Genomic DNA, 22,111 nt, shown 5'->3' on the forward strand with positions numbered 1-22,111 from the left:
CTATTTTTGTATCATCATGATAGTTAAGTTTTAACAGGGAGAGGTTATAAATATTTGTGCTTAATTGTATACAATAATCTAGAATTAGAGCTTTATGCAAAAAAAAGGTAAAAATTCTGTAAGACAAAATGCCATAAATCAGTGTATAGCAGTGTTATAGAGGCAGAGAGATATAAAACATGCTCTTTGGGAGACTGGGCACAGATTCATATCTACAAGGGTGAGGCGTATAGACATATAGGCAAAGAAAGGCTTTACTCTAACTGCAGCATTGAGAAACTCACTGCAGAGGCAGACAAAAGTGACTTTTTGTAATTAATACTTGACAATTAATATTCATTTTATGTTACACAAAAGATAAGCCAAATTAATACCTGACTTCAAGGAGGGTTAATTTGAAACTTCTGAGCAAAGAGGTCTAAGAGAGAAAATAACTTCTCAGAATAGATGACAAGTTGCTGCAGTTTTACACAACTTAGGACTGAAATATGAAAGAGAAATCATACTGTGATGTAGTAAACTTTTTTAATATGTTCATTTGCACTGATTTCCTATGAATATATTTTGAATATGACATTTGAGTTTGGTGTCACTCGAGTTTGTGTCAGACAGTAAACTTATTGATCCTAATGTTATCACAATAAAATAATTTTACAGTGTTCAAGATTTCTTGGAAAATATTTTTGTCAAAATACTTGCATTTCCGTATATATATTTTTTTTCTTTTTAAGGCCATTCCTGTGGCATATATGATTTCAGGCTAGGGGTCTAATCAAACCTTTAGCTGCCAGCCTACGCTACAGCTGCAGCAATGCCAGATATAAGCTATGCATGTCTTTGACCTACACTTCAGCTCAGGGCAATGCTGGATCTCTAACCGACTAAGCAAGGCCAGGGATTGAACCCATGTCCTCATAGATATTAATTGGGTTCATTTCAACCGAGCCAAAATGGCAATCCTACATTTTCATATTTTAGTCTGCTCAAAGGCTACTTTTTTCTAAAATTTATGTTTAATCCCTAACTTAAGAGCTATAAAATTTTAAATAATAATAAATAAAGAGTGTGACAAAAATAACTTTAAAATACCTTATTGTTTCAATAATAACTTATTCTTATGTCTGCTTTTAGAAGAAATTATGTGAATTCCCCATGGAAAACTATAATCAAACATCAACTGATTTCATCTTATTGGGGTTGTTTCCCCCTTCAAGAATTGGCCTGTTTCTTTTTATTCTCATTGTTCTCATTTTCCTAATGGCTCTATTTGGCAACCTCTCCATGATCCTTCTCATCTTTTTGGACATCCATCTTCACAAACCCATGTATTTTTTACTTAGTCAGCTATCCCTAATTGACCTAAATTACATCTCAACCATTGTCCCCAAAATGGCCTACAATTTTCTGTTTGGAAACAAATCTATTTCTTTTATTGGATGTGGGGTTCAGAGCTTCTTCTTCTTGACTTTAGCAGGTGCAGAAACATTGCTCTTGGCCTGTATGGCTTATGATCGTTATGTGGCCATTTGCTTTCCTCTTCACTACCCCATCAGAATCAGCAGAAGAGTGTGCGTGTTGATGATAACGGCATCTTGGATAATGGGCTCTATCAACTCCTGTGCACATACCACATATGCCCTGCATATCCATTATTGCCGATCCAGAGCAATCAATCATTTCTTCTGTGATGTCCCAGCCATGCTGACTCTAGCCTGCATGGACACCTGGATCTATGAATACACAGTGTTCGTCAGTACTATCCTCTTCCTTTTGTTGCCTTTCATTGGTATTGCATGTTCCTATGGCCGTGTTCTGCTTGCTGTCTATCACATGAACTCAGCAGAAGGGAAGAAGAAGGCCTATTCGACCTGCAGCACCCACCTTGCTGTGGTGACTTTCTACTATGTTCCCTTTGTTTACACTTATCTACGCCCAAGAGATCTCAGATCTCCAACAGAGGACAAAACTCTGGCTGTCTTCTACACCATTCTGACTCCAATGCTTAATCCTGTTATCTATAGCCTGAAAAACAAAGAGGTAATGGGGGCACTAAAAAGAGTAATTCAGAGAATCTTCTCTGTGAAAGTGTAGCTAATGCTTTTGCATGAGTACCAATAGTTGAATATAAATCCATTCATCTTCATATAGTATTTTAAAATATTATTTTGTTATTAAATGCCAAGAATAAATTTCATCTAGGCATGAAAAAAAAAATTACTCAGATAATCCTCTTTACTCCTAAGAGCCACTTCAACTCTTAGATAGTATCTCTCAGGTCAGATTTCATGCTCTGCTTACTACATCCTTTAGTTCTACTGAAGTAGGTTGGAGAAAGTTAATTTTCATGAACCAATTTTAGTCATTCATATTTTGGCATAGTTACCTTCCTAAACATGTCCTGAACTACATACAATAAAAATCTCAAGTCAACTTCCCTGATGAATTATCACTGTCCATCTTTGATCAATGAAGAAATATTATTTATCTCCCAGGTGTGGCAGGAAAGGGAGGGTTCATAAGCTACATAATATGTAGGGCACATAGAAGTGATAATAGACTCTTGTTCAAAATCAGAAAATGATTGACATGTTGAAATGTTTGAAATAATGACATGATTGAAATGATGAAAATGTTGCTCAAATGTACTTTTTTACAAACTTATTTCATTAGTTACAAAATACAATGCAAATTGCAAACATTGTTTTGTGTTAGAATTTTATATAAAATAAAAAATAATATTTTCTTGTGACGTACTTATTAATTATAAGGGTTTTGGTCTCACATTTCTCCAAATTAATTTTCATCTGAATTTATAACTTAGAAACTTTATTCTCTCAATATAACTAAAAGTTATTTCAGTCACTTGAAATTCTTTTTTTTTTTTTTTTTTTTTTTTTTGTCTTTTTAGTGCTGCACCTATGCCATATGGGTTCCCAGGCTAGGTGTCCAATCAGAGCTGTAGCTGCTGGCCTACACCATAGCCATCACAACGCAGGATCCAAGTCTAGTCTGTGACCTCCACCACAGCTCACGGCAATGCAAGATCCTTAACCCACTGAGCTAGGCCAGGGATCAAAAACCTGCATCCTCACGGATATTAGTCAGATTTTTTTCCACTGAGCCACTACAGGAACTCCAATTTTTGATTATTTTTAATTTTTAAAGAACCTGTTTGTTACTGGAGCTCTTAGGAGTGCTTCTAGGTTTTGAAAACATCAGGCTGAACTTCTGATAAATTATATCCAAATGTATATTTTTGTAAAGAACAATGTTTTCATATTTTTGATGCTTCTCAAACAGAATATTTTCCTAAAAATATTTATCTCATGAAGCAGTTTTACCCCATGGATTCCAACATTCCATTACATTTAAATCTGAATTTAATTTTAAATATAAATTTTATTAGTGTTATTTTAAAGATTTCTTTAAAATTTCTCATAATTTGTGGACTTTGTACAAGATACAAAAAGTGGTTTTACATTTCAAATGCATGTTCATTTATTTTATCACTGTACCTTCAGTTACAAGGTACATTGATGTTATTGTTTTTGTTTATAATTGTTTTCTAAATATATAGGGGAAAAAGTATTATTTTTCCATCAGTGATCTTTCAGATTTATTTCATAACTTTAAATAATATTTAAACACCATTTCTATTTCTAAGACTGTGGATATTTGTTTTACAGTGTTTCAACAGTTTTTAAGACCATATATTCCGTCCTCTTTGATAAATGCTAGTAATCCCTTGATATGCTCTATTGGAATGATAATTTGTGCACACTTATTTTGTAGTAATACACTGAAAAAATTTTTCTACCTAAGCTTCCTAACATTTTCTGTTCTGACTGTCTTGTGAGATACTTAATAATTTTTGCAGATAACCTAGGGATATTCTCTGGTTAGAATGGTAAGTCAATCCTCAACCCCACCATGGGTCATTCTTCTGACAGGCAAAGCCCTTTCTGTCTCTTAGGTAGTAGCCACTTCTACTATTGTTGTTAAGTCTGCAGCTGCTGCTGTTTCACTACCACCTACTTGGGCCCATATTTCTGTCCCTTGGGTTCATAGGGTGCCCTGAACAGTAATGTGTGTGTGTGTGTGTGCGCGCACGCGTGCGCATGCACGCGTGCACATGTAAACTCTAGCCAATTTCTTTGCTGATATGTACAATCCCTGCTTCTGGACCAGAACAGCATGCTTATGCTGCTACTCTGTGTAGATACTTTGTTTACATGGATACTCAGAAATAAAATTGTTAAGAATTTCAAGATGGCAAGCAGAGAGCATTAGACCAAGCAAGATTACTGAGTGTGAGATTCCATATAAACACACATGCCACCTGCCTTTAGGAAGGAAGCATGAATGAATACAAAGAGAATGGCATCATGCAAAACATGAAAAATGATGGAAATGTCTACAGTTTTTGTCAGTTGTTATCATGGGAAATTATCTAAGGAAGTGTAGAGTTACACAGGGATGCCCATTCCAGACTCCTTATCCATTTCATGTAGGGAAAAATAGGGAATCAAAACAACTGGCTATATTTTTGGTCTAGACATATCATGTTTTACTAAATTATTGATATGCGTTTTAACAAGAAATTGCAAACTAAGTTTTTCTTTTTTTTTTTTAATTTTTAAGTCTCCTGCCTTAAAAAATAAAGATTTGAAGTTATAGGAAATGAATGTCCTGTGTTTTCTTCATTAAGTCTTTGACTACTTAAGAAAAATGAGACTTTTTCTACTAAAAGGGCTGAGTTTTTTTGTTTGTTTATTTTGGGGGATTTTATTTTAATGATTTGGCTATGCCTGTGGCATTCAGAGGTTCCCACACCAGGGTTCAAATTTGTGCCACAGCAATAACCAGAACCATGGCAGAGCCAATACTGGATCCTTAACCCATGAGCCACCTGGGGACTCCTATTTTAGATTTTTAGAAAATAATAATCACAGGGAACTCTACCCAATGGTTTGTGATAACCTATATGGGAAAAGAATCTAAAAAGAATGGTTATGTGTATGTGCATTACAGAATCACCTTGTTTAGCAGAAATTATCACAACATTGTAAATAAACCATGTTAAATAAAACTTTGAACAATGAAAAAAAGATTTTAACATTCTGTATTTGCAAAGACTTTTTTTTTTTAATTTTATGTTCACAGCCAAAACATATGGAAGTTCCCAGGCCAGAGATTGAATCTGAGCCACAGCCGTGACCTAAGCCACATCTGTGGCGATGTCAGATCCTTTAATCCCCTGCCCCAAGCTAGGGATCAAACCTGTACCTCTGTGGTGATGTGAGCTGTTGCAGTCAGATTCTTAACCAATTATTGTGTCACAGTAAAACTCCTGTCTGCAAAATCTTTTTGTCACAATTGATAAAGGGATATCTATGTATTTTTTGTCACAATTGATAAAGGGATATCTATGTATTTTTGTCACAATTGATAAAGGGATATCTATGTATTTTTTCACGATGATCTATAATCCTATTTGCCCAAGTATATAAAAACTATTTAATATTTTTTGATAAACTTTCCCAAATCAAATACTAAAGGAGTTCCCGTCATAGCGCAGTGGAAAAAATCCAACTAGGAACCATGAGGTTGAGGGTTCGATCCCTGGCCTTGCTCAGTGAGTTAAGGATCCAGCATTACCATGAGCTGTGGTGTAGGTCACAAAGGTTTTTTGGATCTGGTGCTGCTGTGGCTGTGGTGTAGGCCTGCGGCTACAGCTCTGATTCAACCCCTAGCCTGGGGAACCTCCATATTCTGCAGGTGCAGCCTCCAAAAGACATGAAAAAGACCAAAAAAAATACTAAATAAATATTTTTGTCTTCAAATTAAATTTATGATTTCCCATAAGGCCCCTGTAAAATCTCAAAGGATATTTTCTTTCAGCTTGTAAAAATAGATATTTTAAAATTATTGAGCTTATTTGATATTTAAAAATACATGAGAAGAATATTCAAATAAGAAGTAATACTAAGCCTTCTTTTTTTGTGGGGGGCGGGCTACACCCATGGCATATTGAAGTTCCTGGGCCAGGTATCGAACCCCCACTGCAGCAGTGACTGGCAGCACTGCACTGCCAGATCCTTAAACTGCTGAAACAAAAGGGAGCTCCATATTGACTTTTTTATGTTGTGTTTCTATAGATATATTGTATCTGTTCCAGGAATTACATGAAATTTTTAGAAATCTGATATGTCCTTGTATAATGTTATCAGTTATATTTGCTTAAAATGTTACATATCACCGAAATAACTCAGAAATACCTACACTTCTTAAAAACTATTTTCTTTTTCTTTTTTTTTTTTTTTTTTTTTGTCTTTTGAGGGCCACACCTTTGGCATATGGAGGTTCCCAGGCTAGGGGTCAAATCAGAGCTGTTGCCTCTGGCCTACACCAGAACCACAGAAACACCAGATCCAAGCTGTGTCTGCAACCTACACCACAACTCACAGCAACACTGGATCCTTAACACATAGAGTGAGGCCAGGGATTGAACCCTAGTTGGAGTCATTTCTGCTGTGCCATGATGGGAATTCCCAACAATTTTCTTCATGTCATTAGCAATGGGCATCTTGGAATTGCTGTTGTGGCTGAGCAGTAACAAATCCAACTAGATCCATGAAGATTCGGGTTTGATCCCTGGCCTCGCTCAGTGGGTTAAGGATCTGAGATCCAGAGTAGGACATAGACGCAGCTCAGAATGACTCAGATCCTGAGTTGTTGTGGCTGTGGCTTAGGCCAGCAGCTTCAGCTGTGATTCAACCCCTAGCCTGGGAACTTCCATATGCCGCAGAATGGGCCCTCAAGAAAAAAAAAAGAAAAAAACAAACAAACAAACAAAAAAAACAAACAATGGGCATCTTAAGTCTGTCATTTAGAGAGCTTTATTGTTTTTCTCAGATGCTTTTGCAAAAAATTCTATCTTTAAGGAGATTCATTGAAAGGAATAATGGAAAAACCAGGATCAAACATAACATATATTCATCACATGGGACTGGATGAACCGGGGAAGAGGATGATTACAATTTTTAATGCTGTTTTGTTTGAAACATCATTGACTCCTTAAAGATTTGTTTATATAGATTGAAGAAAATATTTTACTTTAAGATATCTGTGACTTACAACAAGTTATAAACAGAGATACATCATTTTCTTTTACTTCCCACCTGATTTTTCAGAAATTTTGAAACTCTTGGGTATTGTTTTCATGCAAATTAATTATTTGCAGAAGTTTAATATGAATTGGTTCTCCTTGTAACAGAACACAATTGGAAACATTGGCTATATTATCAGTGCTTTGACTGGAATGCCATATTTGAGAAAGACGCATACAAATTCAAGTATGAACATAAGGCTTTGAGAAACTAAGATTTACTTTATGTAGCAAATAAAAGCCCTTGGAAAAATCAGACTGATTGTTGGAAGAGTTAGAAGATAGATGTCTTATATGGTCAATCACAATCTTGCTGAGCTTGTATAAATAATCAGTTAAGTTTAATGTAAACAAAGGGCCTCAAAACTGACCAGACGAAAATACATTAGAAAAGATGAGAGTGAAATAATAAATAAAACACTGTCTTTCATGTAAGGCTTGTAATGGTAAAGTCATGCATTAACTGAGAAGTAGGATACATAAAATGGTGAGAGTCAGTGAGGCAGAGAGCTTAATGTCCAGTTTAGCTGGATCATGAATGGTAGCACACAAGGAAAAATTTTCTTGAGTGTACAGTGAGTACCATTAACAATATTAGATCAGGATATTTGTCCCATAGATTAGGATTCACTACCACAGCAAGAAACCATATCATTCCATGAAGGAGAAAAATACAAATTAACCAGAGATTGTGTTCTTTTGTCAAGAAGCAATGATTTACTACGCAGTGGAACTTTGGTGTGTCTTTCTTTTTAAGTGAATGTAATTTCATGAGTAGGAAGGAGTTTACATACATATAATTATAACAAGAATGACTCAGTGTCAAATAGTGTCTCAGACTTCCTTGATTCAACAATTCAGAATCCTATTTATTCTAGAAGTAAGAGTTTTTATTAGAAGAGAGCTGATTGGTCATAGAAGCTCACTTCAATCCTTGCTTACTGTGTGGAAATATGAACCATTTCCTGTTTCACCAAAGATTTCCAGGACTCTTTAATAAAAACTAATTCTTTGCTTTTGCCCACATGAAAATGCCTAAGCAACATATGACTGTCAGGTCTGGTAGCAGAGGATGGTTTAGAATGTCAGGTCCCTCTGCATTATTTCTCAATCATTGCCAATACACAACAAAGATTTGGAGATGCAGGTACTCTGGGGTTTTACAGATTTATTAAAGTGGAAGCACATTTTCAGAGAGAGTGAGAGAGAGCTCACATGTGTGCAGGTTAAGAGAGGCCCCAACTCATTTTACAATTGTTTTTATACTCCCATGAGGTGAACCTGATTGGAGACCCAGTTTTTCCTGCCCCAACTCCCCTACACCATGCATAAGGGCTGAGTGCTGTTTGACCTTTACATTGGGCATATTTGATCTGACTGATTTTGGGCAGGATATCTTATTTGCATAGGGAAAATGTTATATAGAGGCAAGATAAGGAATGGATGTATTCCTTCCTTACCAGGCTGTTCAAAGTGGGGGAAGGGACATTGCAATGAGACATGGCCAGAGACTTCTAGGTTTAATCTCCTTGAAGGGGACTTGAAGCCTATAACATCATAGTATAAAACTTAAAATTTCATACAACTTTTTATATTTACAAGTGGTGGGTAATTTACTTTTAATACACAATATGGACTTTACAATTTTCACCTGTCTGGTACAGTTAAAAGTGCCAGTTAGAATGTTGCAAAGATAGTTCATTGGTGATAAAACTTAACTAATGAAGATAGCAACCAGAGATTAGATATTATATATTGATTAAATAATATTTTTTGAAAGTAAATTAATGAAAGAACCTATAACTTTCAGGAAAAAGCAATAAGCTCTGGCAAAGAGGAAGTGCTTAATACCATAGAGGAAACTGACTATGTGATATTCACTGTAAATGCAAGCAGTAATTTAGCTGAGCTACTAATTTAATAAATATTGGGAGTTTATGCTCTGATGAAGCATATAATAGTTTTAAATGGTCTTTTTTTATGTTTCCATAGAAATTTTGTCTCCTGCCAATGTGTAATTATACCATAACAGTTTTTTCCCCAAATATTATGTTGTTTCATAGAACAATTTACTTTTACATATCACTGAAGTTGTAATTTATCAGACCCCAATGAAATATTGTATCCTAATAATGTTGCAGTTAATGCAGTTAATTGACTATCTCTGACATACTGATTTTAAGTATTTCTAGAAAGATAGTTGAATTAAAAAAAATCAAAAATCTCACAACATAATGGGAAATTTAATGCAAACTCATTTATATTACTCTTTGTATACATTCATTTTCTTTAATTTCTAATTATAATTTTTTCAAAAAATGTTAAAATATTAATAGACAAAAAAGAGGAAAAAATAAACACTTCTAACTTGTAAACATTCATGTCAAAATAGTCTAGGGCAGTTTGAAAAATATGTTCAGTTGAGACATGATTACAGACTTCTGATTTAGTTTATTTGAGATATGCCTTTTCTGTATGTGTTTGTTTTAATTAATTAGTTGAATAGTTATAAGAATATATGTCAATAATATAAGCATAATCTTATAAAATATTTAAAATTCAAACTAATTATCTCTCTAACATAAAAGCAATTATCCCTCTACCCTTCTAAGTTCTCAACTCGGAATCCTATAACAAAAGGAACTAGCCATTGGACTGATGGCTTGAAACAGAGAGAATTACTATAGAAGGTAATAGAGAAGATATGACAACTGGTTAACCCTCAGATTGGACTCCATTAGAATTCATTCACCCTCTCCTCTGTGCTTTGAATATACATTCTGCCTACTCTTCCCACAGTGGGGATTTTTCTAAGGGCACAGCCTTGAGAGCTTAAGGTTTTTTTGCATCCATGTGGACTACGTATGTGACTGAACTCAAATAGTCCTCTATGTGTGTTTTTAAGATTCTGTTGGACAAGTGTAGAGATATATTTCTCTTGAGGCTTCCTAAGAAAAACCTCATAATTTTGTTCTCTTGCTTATTAAAACTGCCACCTACCAAACTGGAGTGGTCTGCCTCTTTCTTCATTCTTTCCTTATCTTGTACATACAGGGGCTAATCAGATAATTAACAATTGGTAAGCATGAGGAGAATAAATAATTGGGTCTTGGGAAAAATTATCCATTAAGGAAATCCCAGTTTCTCTCATCAACTTCTATATAGGGTAGGATGGCATATATGGAAGCCTACATGAGTATGGAGCCCACGTGAGTATGAAAATGCCCTCAAAGTGTCAGGGTTTTGTTTTTGTTTGTTTGTTTTTTGTGTGTGTGCTTTATGAGGAACATCATAGACCACTACCACATAGAAGAGAAATGAATGGGTGTCACAAAAGTCCAGCCTACAGTGTGGGCTATTTGGCTGGTCACTGATGCATAACTTAGGTTTGAACTTGTAAAGCACAGGTTTGAATGTACAGCACAGGAAAACATGTACAATCTCTTGGGTAGAACATGATGGAAGATAATAGGAGAAAAAAACTGGTCACTATGCCATACAGCAGAAATTGACACAACACTGTAAATCAACTATACTCAAAAAAATTACAAAGTAATCACAAAAAAAGGAAAAAAGAAAAAAAGAAAGAAGTTAGAAAAGGACATGCAATTGTTTACTACTCTGCTAGCTTCAGGCCTGAAAGAAAATATGGGAGAACAAGAAAAAAATTGGAGATAATAGGAAACGCTTTTACAGAACTAGGAGGGCTCAAGCTTCAATAGATTAAGATCTAAGCATTTGCGCAGAAGCCTGATTAGGTACTAACAAAGTAAAATCCCTGGGAAAATGAAGAGAGCAAAAGGGGAATATCGTGGTAATTGGCAGTATAATTCATAGGTGGAGTTCTCCATAACACTTGACACCTAATATAAAGGAACATTTAAAAAAGTAATTACACTAGATTTCTGATAATAGAGAAATATACCCCAAAACTCCCAGGAGAAAATTTGCATTTTTTTCTCTCTTCCCTTTTATATTGAGTTGTCCAACTTTAGCTTGAATGGCTTCAGAAAGAGTATAGTTTTAGTTCTCAATGATCCCAGGTCAAAGGATAGGAAGAATAACTGGAAACATTAATTTGGACAATCAAAGCAAGATATTGGAGGAAATTAACATAATTTGTAATCTAATATAGTTTACAAGTAAATACTGGTTCCTCAGAAAAAATTAACACCACTAGAATCTAATATCCACGAAAGCATATTATTGAAATATTTTTTCTCTCTAAAATAACCCTAATTTCTACCAAATATAGCCAATTAAGAACAATTTGTTTTTGGAGTTCCCGTGTGGTGAAGTGGTGGTTAATGAATCTGACTAGGAACCATGAGGTTATGGGTTTGATCCCTGGCCTTGCTCAGTGGGTTAAGGATCCAGCGTTGCCGTGAGCTGTGGTGTAGGTTGCAGATGCAGCTCAGATCCCGTGTTGCTGTGGCTCTGGTGTAGGCCAGTGGTGATAGCTCCGATTAGACCCCTAGTCTGGGAACCTCCACATGCCACAGGAGTGGGCCTAGAAACGGCAAACAAACAAACAAACTAAAAAAGAACAATTTGTTTTCAAAATAAGTCTAGTTTTTATAAACTTGACTTGATTATTTATATAACAAGAATAGTGATCATATAATCCTTTTTAACTATGCTGTGCTGGAACTTTTTTTTTTTTGCTTTTATTCACACCTTCTCGGCAAATCTAAGATTATTATTATTATTTTTTTTAATTTTCCCACTGTACAGCAAGGGGGTCAGGTTATCCTTACATGTATACATTACAATTACAGTTTTTCCCCCACCCTTTCTTCTGTTGCAACATGAGTATCTAGACATAGTTCTCAATGCTATTCAGCAGGATCTCCTTGTAAATCTATTCTAAGTTGTGTCTGATAAGCCCAAGCTCCCGATCCCTCCCACTCCCTCCCCCTCCCATCAGGCAACCACAAGTCTCTTCTCCAAGTTCATGATTTTTTTTTATAGAGAATCCGGAAATAAACCCTGACACCTATGGTCAATTACTCTTTGACAAGGGAGGCAAGAACATAAAATGGGAAAAGGAAAGTCTATTCAGCAAGCATTGCTGGGAAACCTGGACAGCTGCATGCAAAGCAATGAAACTAGAACACACCCTCACACCATGCACAAAAATAAACTCAAAATGGCTGGAACTTTTTGTGAGGAATCTCAGATTGAATTTGTAAATGCCTCTTGAGACTAGGAAAGACAAGTCAAGGAATTGCCATCAGATGGCACCTTCAATTCTTATATATTTTGGTGAATTCCCCTCTTCTTGACCTCCCCAAAATATCTTGAGATTCTTAAACCTTCAAGGAAGTGGCCTTCCTTCCTTACTTGGATATACTGCTGGTAACCCTGTAAGCAAGGTACTAGGTTCTTTCTCCAAGGAGTTTTATTGGTTCCATAGAATCAACCCTATTTCCTTGTAGCTGTCTAGTTATACCTGAGACTATGCATATGTCTCTCAAATATGATATTCTCATCAAAGCCTTGATAATATAACCAATGTTCCCAACTGTTTCCTATTATAATGGGAATTGATGATTTTTTATTGAACTCAAGCAAATAAATATATTGCCATGAAATAAAAATACTCACTAAGAGTTTCCAAATTCTACAGGGATCGGGTATGAAAAAAGACAGAATTGATTCCAGAGATATATTTTATTCAATTGCTGCAAGTCAGATAGCTTAAGAAAAGAGGTTTCCTTAATCTGAAAATGCATAGCTTAAATAACCTAGCATAAAAATAACCGAGTCATAAAAATTATATAATCATCCACTTTAGTTCATTCAGTCCCCTGCAGTTTATTCTTGATCTATTGTAAGCAATTTTATGAAGCCATCAGCTACTTTGAGTTCTGTATATTCTTGTCAGATTTAATAATATTATCTCAAAGTGTGGTTACTTCTGACAGACATCAATTTAAGACAGTGACTAGAATTCTTCTGACTGATAACATCATACCAAAATTATCTGATTTTTAGGAACTTAATACAATTTTAGAAAACATTAATAACATTTAGGCATAAAATATAACCTAAGAAATTTTATCATCATTTATTTGACAATATTTTTTATGTAATTTAGCATAACAAGCAAGCCTAGTTTGTTAATTATCTCTATTCTTACAAGGAGAGAAAACAAATTTTTATATAATTCGGGGCCTCTGAAACATCTCATATCTCAAAGTTTGTCATATGTCAAAAATACTTTAGAATTTGATCTTGGAAAGTTTGTTAAAATATCAAAATGTTGTTAAAGCATTAGTTAAAGGAATCATAGTACACTGTGAAACAATGCTTAGTTTTTCATTTAACCAAAGTGCAATTAAAGACTTTACAGGTAAGGTTAATATAGTTCTAAGCAAAACTTAGTTCTTTTGATACTGAGATGACAAGGTTTACTTAAGTAATCAATGACCTGGTAAAGACAACAAAGAACATATATTATTGTGATTATTTTTATTAGAGAGAGGGCATTTTTTTTAAGGCAGATTACTAGGTATATTAGGTAAAGAAAAAAATTTCACCAATCTCATTATCAAAATGAGTAGAAAAAAAAAATCCTTTCAACAGAGAGACAAACTTTAATTTAGCTCCAGTTTACTTTTAGCACCCTAAGGACAACTGCCTGTAGGTTAAATATTATTACTATGGGTTGTTTTCCAGGAATTTTCCTGGTATGTTCTAATCTGATCAATATGCCCTTTTTGCAAGCATTGTTATTCTAGGCAATAATCCATAAGACAACCAACATAATCATGCTGAGATCTCCTGATGCCTGTTTTGATGAATGTAAGACTTCCCCTTAAAAAGAAGAATGCTTATTTGCTCTCAACCCTGATTCTTATCTGGAGTCCTGTTTTTGTTCTTTTTACTACAAAATTCCCTACAGTTCTTCCCAATGGAAAGCACAGTCTTTAAGGCATTTGCCTGGCAAAGCAATAAAAGCTACCTTTTACTCCTTCATCCAAAACTCCGTCTTCATGTTTCTATTCAGCACTGGTGGGCAGAGGCTGAGTTTTGGCAACACTAGGAATTTTAAGAGCCCTAAATATCTAGTTTTTCTGTAAAATGAAGCCAATGTTCAGTAATATATATTTCAGTATTTTATCTTTTTTGGAAATGATCTAGATATTCAATGAATTTAACTTAATTCATATTTAAGTTAATTTAGCAAAACTCTAAATAGGTAAATTGATCAAAGAGATTTGGGTAGCTAAGTATACATATCATAAAACAATTATTCCTGAAAAGTTTACCTAAAAACTCTTCTCTTTTAAGTTTAACATATTTGTTCTTAAAAATGTTTAAATGACTTCCCCAAAATTAACAATAATTCATCATTAAATATTAAACAACATCATTCATCATTCTAAGTTACTTTTCTGCCTGCCAAATTTTGTAGCAGAGATATTATGATCTCGTTTAATTTTTAGTAAACCTTCATAAAACATAAGTATTATACTTAATGTTGAAAACTATAAAGATATGTCTGCATTAATTAAAAAAAAAACCTAGAACTTAAACAAGCTTTTATTTACTAAAGATTAATCCTAGGTCAAATGGACTTGAAAAACATTTGAATTAGTTTCTATTATATTTCTGACAATTATACAAATGCTTACTTTTCTTTCAACCAATTAAATTCAGCACTTTTATAAATTAATTTTGACAAAGCCATTAGAGGCAGATGAATTTTATATCTATAATGCACATACATATACATATATATATACATACTTTCAGACACAGATAGAGATCTCAGCTTTCATTTTAAAACTTTAGTCATGAATCTGGTACAATGCACAACTTGCTAGTTTACAAATAAGAAATCAAATAAATTTTCTACCTGCTCAGGTGGTTAAATATTTCTTTGAGAACATTTTTAAGATCTTGCCCATGATAAGCAATTTTAAGAAGACTAAGTTTTATTAGAGTTTAGGCAAGAGAGCGTTTTAAAAATACCTCCTCCCCAACTTCTTTTCTTTTGTCTTAAGAATTGGGGATGGTTTAGAATAAGGGTTCAGGGAAGACCAAGACCAGGTAGAATATTTGTGTCTCAAAGGCACTGGGTGAGAAATACAAGGTCCTCCTAGAAGAATTTTTGTCCCCTAAAGTTTAGAAATTTTTCTTTTTTTTTTTTCAAAACAGTCATAAAAATTATAGACATGTCCATCAGAACATTGGAGCCATTGTTGACAATATGTTTAAGAAATAGAGAGTAAATCTTGGAAATATTAAAACAATCTACATCTGGATTGGAATTATAGAGGGGAAATTCAGGAAAGGAAGGATATGGAGGATGAGCAGAGCAGGCAGGAGGCAGTGAGGGGGGATGCTGAGAGGCCTGGAGGACTAGAAGATTGAGACAGGAGAACATTAGGGGAACATTTAATTTCTTTGAGCTTGGTCTGCATTTGAGATAATTCAGAATTAGTCTAGATACATTGGAGTGAGTACCCTGGAAGGAAATAACTTTGGAATGGCTAACTCATTGTGAGGTCCCCAAATGTCAATTGAGATATGTTTCTTATTCAGCCTACTTCATCTTATACCTTATTGTCTAATTTATTGTGCAGACAAATTAATTGAATAATTTCAAAGGATTTCCAAGTCAGCTGATTTAATATTTACAAATATTTACAGGAAAATTGCCCATAGATCTAGTACATAAAACCAGCAGGAGTTCCAGACAGAGGCAGTTCCTTGCTTACCTTTCCACTAAAGGAGTAAACTTCCCATTTTTTAAGAACATTTACTCACCAGGAAAAACAAACAAACAAACAAACAAACAAACAAACAAACAAAAACAGGAAACTCCCCAAATTAGAAGCCATCATAAGGATACCCAAATTAAGTAAACCTCTATCAAGGCAGGAGGTTCACGTAGAGGAACACCTACTACAATGATTTGATTACAATGGCCAATGGTCACTGAGGAGGCAAAAGAGTGTCATCAACCCCTGTAAGTAACTTACTCAAAGCCATGGCAGTGCCAGGAGGAGAATATAGTCATTTTTTTATCCAATGTCTGATGCCATATATTATTAGTGAAAAAAAAATACAGAAAACTGCAAATAAGAATAAGAATTTAGGAGTTCCTTGGTGGCTCAGTGTGTTAAAAATCTGGAATTGTCACTGCTATGGGCTGGTCCATTGCTGATCTGGGAAACTTCTGCATGTGGCAGGCAAGGCCAAAAAATGAATAAATAAATAAATAAATAAATAAATAAATAAATAAATAAATAATAGGTAATTTGGTGTCCTAAGAATTGCAATTTGGGAGGCACTGAATTGAGTTACAACTCAAATGTGCTTGCTTAGAAGGGAGTAGAGAAAGGTGGAGATTTATAAAAACAACAGAGAAATGTGAGAGAAGTTACATAGGTTATTTTTACAGAATCAAAATTTGTGCCATGATGTATTTTGTCATTCATCAGTATCAGATTGATTGCTAAACTGTGATTTGTGAACTGAAATTTTGCACTTGCCATCAGCCTCTCCATGGATTAAATTATGAGCCACTGAAGCTACTGACCTGTTACAGCAGCTGCCCAGCAGCCTTGTGGCTGCAGTGTATCAGCTCTGGTGACAGCCCTGTGGCTGTAATGTGCCAGCTCTGGTGACAGCTCTGTGGCTGCAGTGTATTGGCTCTTTTATCCTGCAAGAAACCAAGTGAGCACTAGAGAGATGGAGAACTCAGGGTTATTACAATTGTTGGCTCCGTGGAGATCGCTCTCTGGAGTCTGAGCCTCAAAGAAGGGTATCACAAGGCTTTTATGGGCTACCTCTTCTGGGTTCATGCTTAGGTGGTCAGATCAGAGTGAAGTCAGGCAAGGTAGTAGATGTGGAAGCAAGTTTACATAAGCAGATGTGTGGGGAGGGGAGGTTGGGGCAGTTGACTGGACTTTGTTTAGTCATCATGACCAGGGTCTCTCTTTTCTACCTTTTTAATCAGGATATTTTCTCCTACATTCCCCCCTCTTGATGATTTTCCACCTTCTTGGAGCAAGCATCAATTTTTAGAGGTCAAGTTGTCTGTGTCTAATATGTCCAGGGGGGCATACTCTGTCCTAATATTTGCAACCTTATAGACTTGATTCATGTGGTTAGGAAATGAGTAATTGCATTAAGAATACAGGGCCCAAACAAGAGGGCAATGATGAGTATATTCAGAGGCCCTGTTAAGTGTAGGAGCCATGAAGCCCAGTTCCAGATCTTATTCCAGTAGTTGAAGACTCTGCCAGTTCTTGCCTCCTCTTGGCTATTCACTCTTTTAATTGTTGTGCCATGCCCCTGACTACTCCTGACTTGTTGGTGTAAAGAAAGGATTCTTCCTTAAGGAATAGACAGAGTTCCCCTTTTCTGCGGTTGGTAATTCTAGTCCCCTCCTGTTTTGTAATACCACCTCTACCAGGAGTTCAGTTGTTGTTATTGGGCTTTTATGGCTGCTACAGTGGCCTTCCAAGGCTCTTGAACCATTATAGTCAGGTTAAGTACTGATCTCTCTAACAGAGGTATTCCAGCAAAACAAAATAATCCTGTAAAGATAGAATGTCCTACCCCTGGATTTTGAAAAGAGAGGCTGTTTTCCCACTAATGTGTTAATTACTCCTGTGGGCCAGCCTTCTTCTGGGTATCCCAGTGGCTCTTTAGGTCTTTCAGCAGGCTACTGGAATTGATGGTGGTGCTGGTGCTGGAGAGCAGGGTGTGGATGAAGGCAGTGTAATGCGTAGGTGAACCAATTTCATGTTCCCTCCAGCTTGATGAGATCCTCTATGGCTGTGGGGTGAGCCTTGACCTCAATGCCTCATACACCTGTAGGGTTGTTCTTGTGCAAGCATGCCCAACAACCAGTCTTGTTTACCAATTTTGACACTATTGAACTCCATGGGTGGGGAATCTGGATCTGTTGGTCATAAAGGCCACTATTATTAGGCTGACAAGCTCCCTCATTATATTTATTAGCTGGTGATGAGGAGGACTCCCAATGTACTGGCAGTCAGAAGATATGCCACACAAATAAGCAACCTAGGGGCCTCTTCCTATTCCTGACTTCAGGTACAAGGATTAGGGTGATTTCAATAGCTAACATCCCCCACCAGAACACAAGTTCGAGTTAAGTCTCACATGGAACTCCTCAGGCTTCTACCTTGCATAGATTGACCAGCTTCTGGGAGTGGTCAGAGCAGGGCTTAGTGCTCTCTGACATTGGCCATGGTGAAGGGATTCTCTGGAACTTGACGTTGAGGGGATTCTCAAGGTGCCATACAGCCTCCCAGGTGTCCGTGTCAGCAGCAGATGCAGCATTCTTGACTCTCGTGTGATGGATCCATGAGGTAATACCTGTAACCTTTACAGCTGTAGAGGTTGCTATGTGACCCTTAATTTATAAATGTTAATCAATATCCACATCAAAGACTGTATCAAAGCCCATGTTCCTATACTGACTACCTGAGTTAATATTCTGCCTCAATCTGCCCCCCCCCCCAAGCTGGAGACTAACTGCAGGGAAAGGTGCAACAACCTCTCTGACTTCTTCCTGCTGAAAAGGGGCATCATTAGGGAAAGCAGTTAGTTCTCCATTCATGGGATGGTTGAGTGGGCTTCAATACATTGAATTGTGTACCCCCTTCTATTATCATTTGAAGGCTGATAGCTTTTAATCAGGATGTAATGAAGCAAGAAATACAATTAATTATACAGGGTCCAAATAAAAGGATCAAGATCACAATGAATATGGTGAGGAAATATTTCCACCAGGAGGAGGAGGTCAACTGGTTCCAGAGGGCAGCTCCAAAAGCTGCAGCTGGATAGTACATGTCATGAATCTACTGTTGAAGATCTAGCAGGGAATTAGACACATTCTGTGAATAATCAGGAATACAACATTTAGATTTTGTAATAGTACAAGTAACTTGTATGATTTTTCTGAGTTCTCTGGCTGGTTATGAAATATTTGTATGCCATTTCCTTGGTCAGCATGTAATTGAAAGCTACCTTACGTCCTTGCGAGGAGTATGATTTATGGCACCACCTTACTTTTAAAGTTAACTTACTCAAATTTATTCTAAACTTAGTCCCCACATGAACAAAATTCTCTTCTCAGTGTCCACTTCCCACACACCTTGTATCACTTTCTGTATCCATATTAGTCTGTCCCTTATTTTCCAACCAGAGCAATCAGCTAAAGACAGACTATCTTTCTTTTGCCTTAATAAAATGCAATTCCATTCCTCATTCCTTCTTTATTGAAAGCACACACATTCTACTTTTGTAAAGCAACCATGGACTGTCCTGTATAATTTCTAAAAACACAGGTTTTTCTTATAGAGAACATCTCAGGGTGGCACTGAACATATTGATTAATCTTTCTAAATACCTTTAGTTTCTGTTTAATAGCTGATGTCTCAGTGTGTCACTTGACCTCCACCAAACCTAGGTACAATAAGATATCATACTTAATGTAGAAAACTGTAACAACATGTCTATTAATTAGATCAACAAACTTTAATTCTAATATGATATTAATTTAATACTGAATATTTCCTAGTTTATGTGAACCTAAAATTAATTCTGGCCAGTTAGTTACCTTCTATATTTTGAGAATTTATATATGCAAAGCCTTAGTCAAGGGAATGCAGAAAAAAAAAAAAAAAAGGCATCTTTTAAACCTAATACAGTAACCCAGACTGCTATTTCTGGAATTTATGAGAGGAGGGTGTAGGGGTTGGGCACCACTGGATGTAATGGGACCACTGCTTCATTTATTAGATGAAGATCTTGTACAAGGAGCCAATCCCCATTAGGCTTTTGTACTCCCAATATAGGGGTGTTACAGGGGCTGTTACATTTGATTAATAATCCCTGTTCCTTTATGTTTTTTGTTTGTTTGTTTGTTTATGATTGGGATAAGTCCCTGTCATGCCTTGGGTCTCAGGATACTGCTTTTGGCAAGGAAAGAAATTTTGATCTTTAAGAATTATTTCTACTGGTTGAGGATTTTTGTTCTTCCTATTTTTCCTCCTATGGCCCAGACATCTGGGTCAGTATCTACTTCCATCAAAGGTAGGCAGGCATAAACCTTGATTAGGCTCCATTGAAATGTGCTTTTTTTTTTTTTTTTTTCTTTAGGGCTGCACCTGCATCATATGGAGGTTCCCAGGCTAGGGGTCAAATCAGAGCTACAGCTGCTGGCCTATGCCACAGCCACAGCAACGTAGGATCTCAGCCATGTCTGTGACCTACACCACAGCTCATAGCAAAACTAGATCCTTAACCCACTGAGCAAAGCTAGAGATTGAACCCAAAACCTCATGGTTCTGAGTCGGATTTGTTTCTGCTGTGCCATGATGAGAAATCCTCCATTGCCATGTGAATTGAGGCTTTAACCTCATATAAAATATCTCTTTCTTTTTTTTTAATATTTTTTTTTATTTTCCCACTGTACAGCAAGGGGGTCAGGTTATCCTTACATGTATACATTACAATTACAGTTTTTCCCCCACCCTTTCTTCTGTTGCAACATGAGTATCTAGACATAGTTCTCAATGCTATTCAGCAGGATCTCCTTGTAAATCTATTCTAAGTTGTGTCTGATAAGCCCAAGCTCCCGATCCCTCCCACTCCCTCCCCCTCCCATCTGGCACCCACAAGTCTCTTCTCCAAGTCCATGATTTTCTTTTCTGAGGAGATGTTCATTTGTGCTGGAAAATATCTCTTTCTAAAAGAGGAGTTGGACTCTCTGGAACAATCAGAAAGGCATGAGAGAAGAAAATTGTTTCCCAGTCACAACTCAAAGGTTGTATAAAAAATTTCATAACCAGATTTCCAAAATTACCATGAATGTGGCAGATTCATGAAGGAGGGGCCCAGGGTTGGAGAGGAGGACTGAAAAGGTGGATCCTGTATCCAGGAGGAAGTCAATAGGCTGTCTTCCTACATTTAGAGTCACCCAGGGGAGTTGTGATAAGGACAGGAGCCACTATGGAAACGTCCCATCAGTCTTGATCTTGGGCTCGAGGGTCCACCCCAGAGACCTTCATTTTTGGGGGCAATCCCTCTTCCAGTGATCTCCCCAACATATGGGGCAGGGCCTCAGTACTGTGGTCTGAGCCTTGAGGCATTCCCATTTAAAGTGTCCCTCTTTTCCACAGAGGAAACATGTTCTAGGCATATGTCTCTGCCCTAGTCCTCTCTCCTTGGAAACTCCCAGGTTGACACCCTCAGCCTCAGCATTTTCTCTGTCTTTTCTCTTGTTCTCCTTTCATTCTTCCTGGCCCCATACTTAAGTTGCTATTCTGAGGATGTGCTCCAGGTTCTGATCAGGGCCAAAATCCAATTTTTGGAACTTTCTCCTTATATCTGGCACTGATTGAGGTATGAATTTATCCTTAAGAATTATTTGGCCCTCCATTGTTTTTGGGTTCTTTGGTGTATGTTTTTGCAATGCCTCTCTGAGTCTTTCTTTCTTTCTTTCTTTCTTTCTTTTTTTTTTTTTTTTTTTTTTTTTTGTCTTTTTGCCTTTCCCAATGCCACTCCCAAGGCATGTGGAGGTTCCAAGGCTAGGCGTCTAATCAGAGATGTAGACACCAGCCTATGCCACAGCCACAGCAATGCAGGATCCAAGCCATGTCTGCAACCTACACCACAGCTCATGGCAACACCAGATCCTTAACACACTGAGCAAGGCCAAGGATTGAACCTTCAAACTCATGGTTCCTAGTCAGATTTGTTAACCACTGAGCCATGATGGGAACTCCCTCTGAGTCTTTCTAAGAAAGCTGATGGTCCCTTTTGTTCCCCTAGATAAACCTCTGATAGTTTGGAGTAGTTAATGGGCTTTATTCTTGCAATTCTTAGTCCCAAACTATACAAGTAATAAAATGATTTCTATGCCAATTGTCTTTATCCTCCTCATCAGAAGAC

General features: G+C 36.5%; 1 protein-coding gene across 1 annotated transcript; it reads left to right on the top strand.

The window, feature by feature from the left end:
- Window positions 1,153-2,091, top strand: LOC110255197 (olfactory receptor 2L2-like). Its single transcript, XM_003123590.2, has one exon. It carries the CDS (start codon window positions 1,153-1,155, stop codon window positions 2,089-2,091), a length of 939 nt encoding a protein of 312 aa, XP_003123638.2.

The sequence above is a fragment of the Sus scrofa genome, chromosome 2, assembly GCF_000003025.6.
Source record: "Sus scrofa isolate TJ Tabasco breed Duroc chromosome 2, Sscrofa11.1, whole genome shotgun sequence".
In the NCBI taxonomy this organism is placed as follows: domain Eukaryota; kingdom Metazoa; phylum Chordata; class Mammalia; order Artiodactyla; family Suidae; genus Sus; species Sus scrofa.